The sequence below is a fragment of the Phragmites australis genome, chromosome 5 (assembly GCF_958298935.1).
Source record: "Phragmites australis chromosome 5, lpPhrAust1.1, whole genome shotgun sequence".
In the NCBI taxonomy this organism is placed as follows: Eukaryota; Viridiplantae; Streptophyta; class Magnoliopsida; order Poales; family Poaceae; genus Phragmites; species Phragmites australis.
Window position 1 is genome coordinate 38,650,298 of NC_084925.1, and position 13,998 is coordinate 38,664,295.

General features: G+C 42.9%; 1 protein-coding gene and 1 pseudogene across 1 annotated transcript; both read left to right on the forward strand.

Moving 5' to 3' along the window:
• The first annotated feature begins 5,673 nt into the window (after positions 1-5,673).
• On the forward strand, positions 5,674-10,759 carry LOC133919548 (AP-2 complex subunit mu). Its single transcript, XM_062363970.1, has 13 exons — positions 5,674-5,997; positions 6,848-7,025; positions 7,915-8,005; positions 8,091-8,185; positions 8,292-8,381; positions 8,671-8,719; positions 8,816-8,954; positions 9,108-9,224; positions 9,329-9,419; positions 9,487-9,629; positions 9,753-9,867; positions 10,212-10,256; positions 10,333-10,759. Exons 1-13 carry the CDS (start codon positions 5,915-5,917, stop codon positions 10,411-10,413), a joined length of 1,317 nt encoding a protein of 438 aa, XP_062219954.1. The 5' UTR covers positions 5,674-5,914; the 3' UTR covers positions 10,414-10,759.
• A 513-nt stretch (positions 10,760-11,272) lies between these two features.
• LOC133918043 (acetylornithine deacetylase-like) lies at positions 11,273-13,544 on the forward strand (annotated as a pseudogene).
• The last annotated feature ends 454 nt before the right edge of the window (positions 13,545-13,998 follow it).

A 13,998-nucleotide genomic window follows, 5' to 3' on the forward strand; every position in this document is an offset into this window, starting at 1 on the left:
CATTTGACAGTTGCACGTTGATCTTCCCTGACAGTTATGACCCCTTTATGACCCAGGAACTTGAACATATGGTATGCATAGTGCACCACTGCCATAAACTTACCCAGCATTAGGTGACCCAGGATCATGTTGTACGCTGTCTCAAAGTCCACGACATTGAAGGGAAGCTTCTCTGTACGGAAGTTATCGGGCGTGCCAAACGTGACCGACAACTCGATCTAGCCCAGGGGCATGGTCGATGAGTTGGGGGTTATGCCATGGAAAGGCTCGACTCCTGCCTTAAGTTCCAACCTCTGAACTCCCATCTTGTCTAGGGTCTTGGTAAAGATGAGGTTAAGTGAACTACACTCGTCGACCAAAGTTCGGGAGACTTTGATGTTGAGGATAGTCGGTTGTACCACAACCGAGTATCGACCAGGGTGTGGAACTGCAACTAGATGATCCACTTCATTGAAGGTGATCGGAACGCCTGATCACTTGAGGTATCGAGTAGGCCCAGTTAGAGCCAAATTAACCTCTTATTCGACCGCCTTGTATTGCCTTTTAGATTCATACGCAGCGGATCCTCCGAAGATATTTGCTAGACTTTGGTCGGCCTTGTGGAATTCGGGCTCATCATCGTTAACGTTCAGCTTGGATTGTTTGTTGTTATGCTCAACAACAGTGGCCTTGAACTTTTCATCGACCTTCTTTTTGATGACATAGCATTCATCGAAGTCGTGTTGGCTGGTCCGATGAACAGGACACCACTTCTCACCACCTCAACTCAGGCATTTGTTGTCCCCAGTGTTGCGTGACTTGCTCCTGTTAACCACAGTTATGGTCATATCTGGACTCTTGCGTTTGTCATCAAGTTTGTTCTTCTTCCCCCCGTTTTTCGAGGACTCAGACTTATCCTTGCTAGATTGAGGATTTTTGGTGTGTACCTGGGCTTCTGCTCACTTTGCACACTTTCCGGCCAACTCAAAGAGCTCTTTGACCATGTGGATCTTTCGAGTAGCCATCTTCCCGAGCAAATCCATGTCACGGACGCCTCGCTTGAAGGCGATGATGACTGAATCGTCAAAGATATCTGGGATCGTGTTACGCCTGTCGCTGAACCGGCGGATGAAATCTCATAGTGGCTCGTCCTCACCCTGGTTTAGCTGGTGGAGATTGTTCTCTGTTCCTAGGGGCTCGAATGTGCCTTAGAAGTTAGCTATGAACTGAGCCTTCAACTCAGAACACGATCAGATCGAGTTAGGAGGTAGGTTCAACAACCAGGACTTGGTAGGTCCATCGAGCGCGGTCAACAGATAATTGGCCATTACCTTTTTTTGTCGCCTGCAACTCGAATAATTGTAGTATAGATCTGTAACCACTCGTTGGGCTTGATCTTCCTATCATACTTCTGGATTGGGCCCGCCTTAAACTTCTCACCACGGTATCAACCGAAGCTCATGCACGAAAGCTTCGCAACCTACATCAAATTCTTCAGGAGGAGGTGGGGGAGGACTATCATGCATGTTCCTTTGAGCAGGAGAGTCATGTCAACCATCTTTGTCCTGAAGATCTGTGATTGTAATGACGACAGTTGTCCTCGCGGCTTTACTCATGGCGGTTGTCTATCACTGCATGCAGATCATGCTGATTGTGAGGAATGTGATTCTTCAGGTCTTCCTGTTTCCTACACCTATGGATAGGGTAGTTGTAGCTTGACCCTCAAAGTGGTGCTCGAGCTCGATCACCTGAGCTTCCTGTCTGTGATCCCTTGACTTGAGGACACTCGCGTCTGTGGCTCCTTGAGCCGGCGCCTTGCCGGTTGGGGCGCTAGAGTTGCTGGGATTGTTTGCTCGAGCGGCTTAGATTTGGGTTGCATAGAGTAAGATCTTAACCTGGTTAACCATAGGGGTTAAAAGATTTGCTAAATCCAACTCCGAAAGAGATCTAAGAATCAGATAGGCTTCCTGGACATTAGCATCCAAAGTGCTAAAGATATCACTGTCTAGACTTGGCTAGGGTTGAGACGATGCTGCTCTGCGGTTGCTATTCTGGGGGAGCTCGTCCCTTAATGCTGGCGGTGGAGGTGTGCCCACCGGAAGTCATCATTGAAGACCAAGATGTATCTGACCACCTGTGGTCCGTCGATGGAGAGTTGTGTCAAGGACACATAAGGCCCCAACTGTAGATGCTTTCGGCAGCATATTGCTGGCAACACTGCTACTATGAGGGGGGCTACTATTGTTGAATCATCAGGGATTTCTTTGCCATTATCTACCATGGCGTTTGGATCTACCGCCATTGGGTCAGCAGGTGGGGTATCAAATCCTCTATCCATGAATACGAATCGATCTGTTTGGCTACTCTGGTTGGCGGTGGAGTCATTGTCGCCACCCTCATCCCTGTCGGTGTCTATGCATTGGAGAACATGGGGCTCCTTGGGATCCCACTCGAGATGTCCCACCTCGTGGTATGCATCCAATAGTCTAGACTCGATAATACCGGTGCGGATCAATTTACCTTGATGGTCCCAATGGAAGATCATAGTTCTAAATATGATCTCCGACCCGGCTAGGGGTGATTCGAGGGTGATCGCTGTTAACCCAAAGTGGTCGTAGAAGCCGACGTTGGAGAATCCGGTGAAGATGTGCACTCGAGACATAGTCGATCCTAAATGGTCGAAGAATCCTACCTAGCGTGCCAACTGTCGAGATTTGTTCTTGATAATGTATCTACAAAATAGTGGGGTTACCTTCGTGGATCAGAGATTGAACATAAAGTGAGGCACACACGATGTATACAGGTTCGGCCTCCGGTTGGAGTAATACCCTACGTACTATATGGATGATTATGTACATGTATTCACCCGAGTACAGACAATGTGGATAACCTATTACAAGAAGTAGATCAGATCTAATCTAACATAGGGCTAAAGTCCTGAGTTTCTCCTACGTCAAGGTCTTGATGCTTGTCTTGAGTAGCCGGAAAAAAGAGCCTCTCTTAGAGGATCTGGGTCCCTGCCTTATATAGGGGTGATGTACCGTCTCCTATCCATCTGTAATCGATAGGGAGTCCTTCTTATCGTCCAAGCAGATAAATCTGTTATGGATACTAGTCTTCTCAAGTTGGGTAAGCGATCGAGACCTTCTTAGTATACACCTTCTAGATTCTGAGAATATCAGATACCGTAGATTCGGTTTCGTAATATTTGGAGTTGTTAAGTATGCACACGGTATACCTCGCCCGTATATGGTGTACTTCTTATACGTGTATACCCTATAGTTAGATATTCGACACTTCTTGCAAAGTGGTACAACATTTTTAAGTTAAAGGAAAGTTGGCGCCCCGTTATGTATGCCCTTTTTGAATAATTGCTCAGCGATGAGAGGTGGCCTATCAATTGGAATTACCTATATCCCTCTCCGTTGTTCACAATATTTTCTATATCTTGCAATTGAAAAAAATGCATTCGAGTCCCAACCAAAGTCATTGGGATGGCAAACAAAGACTTGCAACCTGACATATCCTTTTGTGAACGACCAATTTGGATATTGGATGAAGTTGAGCACAAGACCCGAAGCCACTCCATCAAATTTTTCAAGGTGCAATGGAGTAACCATGCGGAGGACGAAGCTATTTGGGAGCAAGAGGACCAAATTTGCTCCGAATATAAGCAAGTTTTATGTATGCCATGCAAGTTTAGCGATAAATTACCGCTTTATTTATGCCATGCAAGTTTAGCGAGTCAATGTCGAGTTTTGTGTGTAGAACCTACGTTGATACATTTGTTCTTACCTTGATTATTGATGATCTTCATCCCTGGGTATAACCATATTAATGTCTAACTTAAAAGTTATTCAAAATACTTAGCAATGCATAAGTCATTGGTAGAAGTCGAGCAGTGAAATGTCCATCTTTCGCGAGCTATATAGCTTAAATATTATTCACAATGAAAATGATGTTGGGATGAATAGATTGTGATAATTAGACGAGATGTGGGCGATGTTAGAGGCAGGTTGGAGAGAGGAACCTTGATGCCATAAGTCATTTGCATCTATTAAGTACCAACCATTGTTTGCTGTTAGTTTAAGCACTTTTTGTACTTTAACATATTAAATAAATGTACGATTGATCCGATTATCATATGCCATAGGTCACTTGACTTGTGACACTATGATGCATAAGAGAAAAAGAATGAGGAGAGGCAAGGTACCGAGGAGCCGGAGTTGTTTGGGACACGCTTGCGGTAACTCTGGTGCCATAGGGGCAAACACAAGTGGGTAGTTACAGATATGAGAAAGATTGTCTCGGGGCCAAGTGGATGGACCCGAGTCGTATGAGTAAAGATGTACCTCTGTATGGTGTAAGATCAATTCAAATTGCTACGCTCTCAGTTATGAGCTTGCTTATATTTATCTGTATCAATCGTAGAGTTGTTCGATTTTAGGTTACGTGTGGTCGTTTATGGTATGTCGGGAAGTGGCTAGTGAAGTTTTATGTTGAGAAGATTATGTTCACGTGATAGTTATGTTTATGTTTATAATCTAAGGATAGGAGGGTAATATTGTTAAGTTTTGTAGATGCTCATACTCTTAAAATGATAAAATGCTCTTGCATATAATTTCATTTAACTTTATAGCCTATTCCTTACTACTTATTCAAGATACATGATACTTAAAGTTAGGTTATTATATATACCAACTAATGAGTAAGTCTTGTGAGTACATTCGTATTCACTTACTATTGTTGAGTTTTTCAGATGAGGATGAAATAGTATATAACTATTTCATGCCCACCGATGTCGGTGATGGATAAGAGTAGTGATTGACTACTCATGGTGACGAGATGCTACCTTAGAGCAATTGGCACTATCTATTTTACTGTTTATAAGTTATTTTCATTGCGTAGTAATATTAACAAGCTAGGATATTAACTTGATTTATTTTGTTCTTTCTAACGTTCGTTGGTGTTATATTGTGATTTAAATCGTTGAATTTGTAATGACTTAAAGGCTTACAATTTATATTTACATTATTCGTTCTTTATTATACATTGATATGATGAAGTTGGTTGTAAATGTGCGTGTTTCGATCTTAGGCATAAAATATATACCAAGATTATCATAATTGTATTCGTTTTAACTATTGGTGGCTATGATTGTTATGGTGAAATATGAGTTATCACGTGTCATATCAAGAGACGGATGTGTGCTATCTCTCATCTTTTCTCTATTTCTACCAATTGTTTTTTAAATAGTTTTGGATTATCTAAACTATCTAAAAGCAATTCTCACTCATAAATATATAGTAGAAATACGAGTCACCTACCGATGTACTATTTAAAAAACTTTGAACCTTAAAAAATAAAAATATAAAATATGATGTTATGATACATATACGTGCGACAGTTCCATTTTTTTAGCGTTAGGAAAACTAGCCTCGTAGCTAGACCAAACGGTAACGTCACCTTTTTATTTCGGTTTACGTCTTGGCTTACTTAGCATGTTGCATTTTTGGTAATTCTACCTAACATTTTTCGCTCTTGAATGTTATTTAGCATTTTTATTTTCTCCTGCTACTGTTTTCTTTCTTTGAAAAAATCTCAGTGCTGACCTCAGGACCAGCTGAATTTGGAAGTCGAAAACTCCGTGGGGCCAATTCCAGGTCACCCACCAAAGTTCCAAAAGGGACCAAGCAAATACGCCATCCAGAAAGGTCTATTCTGAAAAAAGGACACACCGAAATCTCCCGGACGGGAAGACGACTCGTGCTCGTGCTGCCGCGAGATCTGACCAAATTCCACGCCCTCCTCACCGTCCGGCGAGCCCCGGACCCCGCAGATCACCATCCCCGAGTGGTACCCGGAGGCGCGCTGTGGAACCAGCGGAGAGATAAGGGCAGCGTCGGGCGCTCGGGCTGCGAGCGGGCGGGCGACGATGCCGGTTGCGGCATCGGCCATCTACTTCCTCAACCTCCGCGGGGACGTCCTCATCAACCGCCTCTACCGCGACGATGTCGGGTGCGTTGTGCCGTCGTCTGTTTGGAGCGGTAGATCTGAGGTCCCTGGGAGGGATCGATTAGTTCCCTTTCTAGCTCGCAGCTGCGTAGATCGCGATAGGGCTAGTGGTGTCGCTTGTTGAATTCCAGCCATTTTTCTGAGTGACCGGTGGAGGCGGAGTCGAATTGGGAGCCAGGCCTTTTTGATTTGACACGTTGGGCGCTACAATCTGCCCGTGCCACGGTTGTCGTGATGCCGAGTGGTAGGAATTTGTAAATGACGTTTTGTTTTCTGGCTAGCGATTATGGAGGTACTAGCTTGCCGGAGTCGAGCAAACAGATAAATCACTGAATCGGAGAATTCGTTAGATTCACCTGAGGCTGTCTCGAAGAAGACGTGACAGTGCACTAGTTTTTATCATTTCAAATTAGCAGTTGCGGTGAGTGCACCACAAAGCCTATTGCTGCGAGTTCACTTGATCATTCCCAGTGGGTTTTGGCATTAGGTAGTCATGTTTGCGGTGAAACTTTATGAACTGGACCCTGTTTTGACAACTTCAGGCTGCAAAAGGTTTACACTCGTAACTCGTTCGTTCGATACGGAGCAATATTGTTTCATTTCGCATATAAGGCATATCTTCTATAAAGTAGACGTTATTTTTATGATGGCACTGACAAATTACTAGTAAGGATATCACCACAATCATACTCCAACTCTATTGCCTTGTTGCTTCTATCGTTCAAAATATATCACCAAAATCATTATTTTGAGGTCATTTTGCTTCCTTCATTTTAAATCCCATGTTTTGCTTGCTTGGTTGACATACAATTAGTGACTAAAAGCCCTACTGTATTCATGTACTGTGATGCAGGGGAAATATGGTTGATGCATTCAGAATGCATATTATGCAAACAAAAGAACTTGGCACATGCCCTGTTCGGCAAATAGGAGGCTGTTCCTTCCTTTACATGAGGATCAGTAATGTTTATATTGTGATCGTGGTTAGCAGCAATGCTAATGTTGCCTGTGCTTTCAAGTTTGTTGTCGAGGTATGCAGCTCCTTTTGTGCTATAGTTATTTTTGGAACAAAATTTGCATAGCTCACAAAGTCACATTACAATCTTGATGGTTTAGGACTTTGATGAATTCTGCAGTACAAATTATCAGCCTATTCTCCCAACCAGTTTTGTATATTAATTAGTTCAGAGTAAAAATTATGAAATTGGTCACTTGATTTATTTATTTTTTCGATACGGGCATTCCCATTTCCACTACTTTCATAACAGAGCCAAGTTCATATATAGAATGTGCTAGATATGAGTAAAGAAAAATATAGGGTGGAGGGATACATCAAGACTTGTGAGACTCGACCAGCGAGTCCACAAACATAGATACCGAAGGAACCAATTGGTCACTTAATGAGCTGTGCAAATTTTAGGAGTTACCTATTAAACATTGTTCTGTGATATTTCAGAGACTATAAAATATCCATGAAATTAGATTACTATGCCATTTAATGATTGTATCATGAAGGTTGGCTTTATTTGCAAATAACACTTTTTATTTGCTCAGGATCAGTGTTAATGATTCTTTAGTAATCACTTAACACTAAAGTCAAAAAGGTATAAGCTTGTTCATAGTTAGGAATGAAAAGATGTTTCCAATGGCTACCATGTGCTTATGTTCCATTTTCAATTAATATCGAAAATAGTCTAATGGACTAATGCAACCCTAGTCTGCTTTGTATAATTTCCTAAGGGCTTGTTTGGATTAAACCCCAGCTCTTCTATTCTGAACTGGGTAGTATGATTCAGAAATGGAACTTTAGTTATTAATTCAGTGCAGAGATCGCAATATCATCCTGTATTTTTCTAAACAATTCAATGTGCTCTATTTCATTCTTTATTTGTTTGACTGAATATTATTTGAAACTATCAGGCAGTGGCTCTCTTCAAGTCCTACTTCGGTGGAGCTTTTGATGAAGATGCCATCAAGAATAACTTTGTTTTGATATACGAACTTCTTGATGGTAAGGCCTCATCTTATTTTTGACTCACTTACTGCTATGATGGATATTTCTGTGTGTTTTTATATAGCCTTTGATAACTATGCAGAGATTATGGATTTCGGTTATCCTCAAAATCTGTCACCTGAAATCTTGAAGTTGTATATAACTCAAGAAGGTGTTCGGTCACCATTTTCTTCTAAGGTCAGAAAATGTGAATTTGAAATTTGCTATAAAAATTACCTAAAGATGTATGCTGGTGGTTTTCTATGAATCTGAATACTATTTCCTTTCATTTCTCTACTAATAGCCCTCAGACAAGCCTGTTCCAAATGCGACCCTTCAAGTCACTGGTGCTGTTGGTTGGAGAAGAGAGGGTCTTGTGTACAAGAAGAATGAGGTGCTTGAACTTTATATGAAACTCTTATGGTGTATTCAAAAGCAGGGCACTAGCGATGTTATGTATCCCAACACAGGATCGGGCACTAGCAATGCCAGTATCCTGCCTATATTCCAAAATGCATCTCAGCTCTTATACATAGTGTGCATGTCTTGTGTACTAATTTTCCTTTGTGAAAAATGGCTTATGCTTCCCTCCTTTTTCTTTTCTTTGTTCTCTTATTTTATCCTGTTCTTTACTTTCCTTTAGTTCATCTAGTCACCAGTGTAGTAATCTTCTCTTTTTTCAGGTTTTCTTGGACATAGTTGAGAGTGTAAACCTTCTTATGTCTTCAAAAGGTACTTTATGGACCCATCTAAGTTTGAGCTGCAGAGTTGTCTTCCCTGTTATATTAACTGATGTTCCTTGTGCACATAAATCTATCATTCCTGCAGGGAGTGTTCTAAGATGTGACGTGACAGGAAAGATTCTTATGAAGTGCTTCCTTTCTGGAATGCCTGACCTGAAGCTGGGATTAAATGACAAGATTGGACTTGAAAAGGAAGCCCAACTTAAGTCTAGGCCTGCAAAGAGGTAACCACTTTCTTGATTATTATAAAAATCTCAAATAACAGATGTGCATATCTTGGTTGTTTCGCTGATTAATATTGTTTAATAGCTTTCGTACCCTTTTTTGTTAATTTTGCTAAATTTTCTACTGACCATATGTCTTCTCTTTCTCTACAGTGGGAAGACCATAGAACTTGATGATGTCACTTTCCACCAGTGTGTCAACTTAACAAGATTTAACTCGGAAAAGACAGTCAGCTTTGTCCCACCAGATGGTGAATTTGAATTGATGAAGTAATCTTTTCATTCCTTTATATGCTTGTACTTTCCCTCCCCGCTAATAGCAGATTTGATTAGCTGCTCTTTGGCTTGCTTTTGATGGATAAATTTTGTTACAGGTACCGAATAACGGAGGGCGTAAACCTTCCGTTCCGTGTTCTGCCGACAATTAAGGAATTGGGCCGAACGCGCATGGAGATCAATGTGAAAGTAAGTGAGGCATATTTACATGGTTGGGATCATAATGAATTGACTGACATGAACCTTAATGGCATAGGTCAAGAGTGTTGTTGGCGCTAAGATGTTTGCACTTGGTGTTGTTGTCAAAGTCCCAGTTCCAAAGCAGACAGCAAAGACCAGTTTCCAAACAACGTCAGGCAAAGCAAAATATAATGCTTCGATTGATTCACTGGTGTGGAAGTATGTGTTGGTTACCTTTGTCTAGCATCCATCGGGAGTTTTTACCTTTTAAGGATTTTTTTCTACTCAACCAACGCAACTGATAGACATACTTGAACTCATAACACACTTCTAAAACTACAGGATCAGGAAATTCCCTGGGCAGACTGAGGCAACTATGAGTGCAGAGGTTGAGCTGATCTCTACCATGGGTGAAAAGAAGTCATGGAACAGACCACCTATTCAGATGGAATTCCAGGTGATCCTTATAGGTCCTTCTGAAGAAGCTCTTATTTTCTTTGTGATCTGTACATTCTATCTATCGTTCTACAATTTGAAACTGAAAATGCAAAGTAGCAGAGATCTCAGATACATTCTTTATTTATGATCTGAGCTTGAGCCTATGCAAGAAATTTAATTTGTAGCTTTTGGCATTGGAATTTGTTTGTTTGAGGCATTGTCTTCTAGTGTTTCTATGAGTAATATTTGCTCATGCTTGGTCATTCTTACAGAATATGCTACCCGACTGATCATATGTTTATGTTGTTTGACTACTTTCTCAACACTATCCTCTTCTCTCTATCTGATGTCTGGTTCCTGTAGGTTCCTATGTTCACTGCTTCTGGTTTACGTGTTCGGTTCCTTAAGGTATGTGCACCAAGTGTTGATATGGAACCTTGTAACATCTGAGATGAAAAATCTCATCATGTGATACATTTTCCAGGTCTGGGAGAAGAGTGGTTACAACACTGTTGAGTGGGTTCGCTACATCACGAGAGCTGGATCATACGAGATAAGGTGTTAGTGACAAAGTCTATTGGGCTCCTTTGAACAGTTATTTCGAGGATCCACAGATGTCTCTCAACATTGTACTTCGGCAGAGGGGGCAGGGCAGACCAGACAATTTTCCATGTGTTTCTTATTTAAATTGTAGTCTGGGATATCTGTTCTTCCCTCCCTGCCCTGTTTATGTGGTAGGAAGTATTTGTGTTTGTATATTTTTGGCGGTAGCATTCCTTCTTGTTGATCAATACACACATTGTCAGTTTGTATTGTTTTTTCGCCTTAAATGGATGAGTGGATTCACTTGCACAAAAATGTACAAACATTTGCTGCCTAAGATTTGGTACAATTGCAGTATTTGTTGTGAAGAGGCTACTGGCTACACTGTTACCTATCTAAATATTTTCAGGAAGTTCATGTGAGTGATTGCCGCATAGGCGCCTAGGCCTCCGCAGGATATATTATTGTAAATCTCAGTTCGACTGCAAATATTTTGCCTGGCTGAGTGGGCAGCTACAGCCAGCAGAGGCAAATACTCTGGTCGTCCGCGGAACGCAGCGGGCGGGACCGGATTCCATTCTCTTCAAGCCTCCATCATTCCGCCGACCTACCCGGTAACCCACCAAACGGACTCGTGCTTCTGCCGGCGGCGTCAGGGGCTCGAACCGTAGCCGACGAGTGGGAGGTGGCGGGACACCGGCTGACGGCGCGCTGGACGGCTGCCGGGACGTACGCGCGCAGCAGTTGTAGGAGCAACCAAAACGGTCGAGCACGGGAGAGCGAGTTTAGCCCGCGCCGAGTCGGCAGTGGGGCGTGAGAACTGTCTTCGTGTGCCCTGCGCCGGTGCGCGTAACTAATGCGAAGCAGGCGGGACGGACCTGATGAGGACTTTCTACGAGTTCAATGTGGGCACCGCCGGGGCAGTGGCCGCCTCCACTGCCCCGGCGAGAGGTGGGCAGCGGCGGGTGAGTTGAGGACGGCGAGGCGTGTCGGTCGTCAGGTTGGCCGGGATCTTGTGCCGGACGGATAATATCAAGTCAGACCTGGCCATGTAGTTATGTTACACACACGTGATAGGAATTGGGGCACGCTAAATTTCCTTACCACGGATCAGATCCTCTGCACCGAAGGAGTCAATACAGAGGATCTACGGTCCTCTGCATTAGCGTGGATCTCGAACATCCGATTCGTGATGGACGTTCCCGATCAGTCACTACAATAACGCAACTACAGTGTCAGTATCCGCACAGTGTGACGGATAGCTATTCTTCCATTGTTGCTATAATATGATACTTGATTACTACAGAGAACTATAGCTATAGTATCATTATACTGTACAAATAGTGATTCTTTGTATTAATGCAAAGGATCCGGTTCTGTGGCCACCATGACGCCGATTCGTATACATAGATCTTACCTCTACAAACCTAGTACTCCTAATTTTCTGAAAGCCAGTCTCTCGTCTGGCTTTTAAAAAAAACTTAGTCAACTTAGAAAGACCTAGATAGCTTTGCATATTAAAAAGAAATATACATCCGAATCCAAGTTAAAAGAGGACTCCGAACCACACCTCTCCTTCCATTCGGCTTCTGATGGCGCGACATAGCTCCCATGCGACGAGTTCTTCGACGTGGCAGTGGGTGGCTTGGGACTCGGGTACAGCAACAACGGTGGCATGGCTCCCCTTTCCCTGGATCCGTGTCAAATCTGAATCCACGGTGTCGCAGTTGGATGCAGCGACGTGACGACTTCTTAACGTTTGGCCGGCATCGCCACAACCGTGTCAAGTTTGAATCCATTTCTGAACCTGAACCTGCATAGACATCTTTTGTATGCCAAACGCTGCAGTAGCTCCAACAGAGGTCCCGCGAGAGGACCTCGTGGCGCAGCACGTCGTTGACGCGCTCCGCCCGGTGTCCACCGAGACCGGGGGCGGCCCGCTCGTCGTGCGGAAGGTGAGCTACACCGAGGGCAGGAGCAACGTCATCGTCGAGTACCCCGGCACCGTCCCCGGCCGCATCGTCTCCTTCGTCGGAATGCACATGGACGTCGTCCCGACCAACCCCAGCGACTGGGTAGGTTGCTAGAACCTCTATGTGCGAAGCAATGAAGGGTTCGAGTTTTGCTTGATGTGGTGGTGTTTCTGCGGGGATAATTGCCACTGTTTTGTCTGGTTACCTTCGTTCTAGCTTTATCGATTCGTGATCTTTTCTGATCTTGTTGATCGCTGCCAAAATTGCGCTTTTGTCGATTAGGTGGTGGAGGGACGATTGTCGTGTTGGTCTCAACACGTTGGCATCTTCTATTCCTGATTCATTGGGGATATTATGCCTTTTGCTTGTGTACTTATTAATTTGTTTTTTCTAGGCTTGAAATGACTTCTGATGGAGATGTGATGAATGGGGTAGCCTGCAATCTGGAGTCTCGAGGCTTTCAAGCACTATGCAAAGCAACTGATGGAATAGTCGGTCACGTAGAACCATATTACCTCTGATTAGGAAATTACAGGTTTGAGATAATTAATGACTTCTATTTCTGAACCCAATCTCCATAAACTAAAGCAAACTCGTTTTGAATACTTTTGTAGGATGAAGGCTTCGATGTTCAAACTGCTGGATACGGTAAGTGATTAAGCAAGAAATTGATGTTTTGGACTTCAGCTGGCTGACAGTATCTCTTACTTCAGCTGGCTGACAGTATATACTGAACTTTGTTTACTAGTACTATTCATTTTCCTCTAGTGCCATGCCACATGCATCCTATTTTAATTTTCTGTTATTACAGTTTACGCGAACATATGTATACAATCTTACGTAAATGTCTATCAAATGTTGCTACTGGTTAACTGCACTACTGCAGGCTTACTGAAGACATACCATGCGAAGAACGAGTACTGCCTGTTTTCAGATATGGCCCAGGGCTTCCAAGTGTTTGTAAGCATCATCTCACAATTGGAAGAAGATGTCTGAACCTTCTTGTAGGGAGAAAAGAAGACTTTATTGACACTTATTTTTGTTACTGGGTGATATTTTTTCTCCTTTTCGAGAGGCTGTTACACGGAGATTTACAGCCTGAGTGTTGGTGCTAGGTTGTGCTTGGGGTGGGCCTAATGCTATATACAGCTGGGCTTAGGCCTTAGGCTCCAGGGACTTGCAAGACGTGATGCCATTTCAGCCCGCTTGAGTGAAGGTGGCAACCTGGCAGGCAGGTGTCTCTACAGTTCGACTACCTAAACTTGGATTCGCATCTTTGACTTTGTTTCGAGTACTTACAGTAATTCACAGTTCGCGTTTTTACGTTCTTCGGATCATAAAGGGACTATCAGGATTTCAGTGATACAATACTGCCACAGTAATTTGTAGCTCGCAATTTTATTGTTTATGCACTCGCAAACTACTGTAGCATCTCTGACCTTGCTTCGCTTCGCGTCCCCTAAACTTGGGCTAGCACGCTTGTAGAACTGAGGACTTTTTTATTTTTATATTTTTAAATCTTAAAATTGATAATATATGTGACGGTTTTGAAACTTTGGAACTCTGTACTCCTATTATCCGTTAAAAGAGCAATATATCTATTTAAAAAATAAAAATATAGCATTCTAATACTT

Coding starts and splice junctions, on each gene's coding strand:
- LOC133919548 (XM_062363970.1), top strand. CDS start 5,915: ATGCCGGTTGCGGCATCGGCCATCTACTTCCTCAACCTCCGCGGGGAC. Junction 7,026..7,914: donor CTTTCAAGTTTGTTGTCGAG/GTATGCAGCTCC, acceptor TGAAACTATCAG/GCAGTGGCTCTCTTCAAGTC. Junction 9,868..10,211: donor CTATTCAGATGGAATTCCAG/GTGATCCTTATA, acceptor TGGTTCCTGTAG/GTTCCTATGTTCACTGCTTC.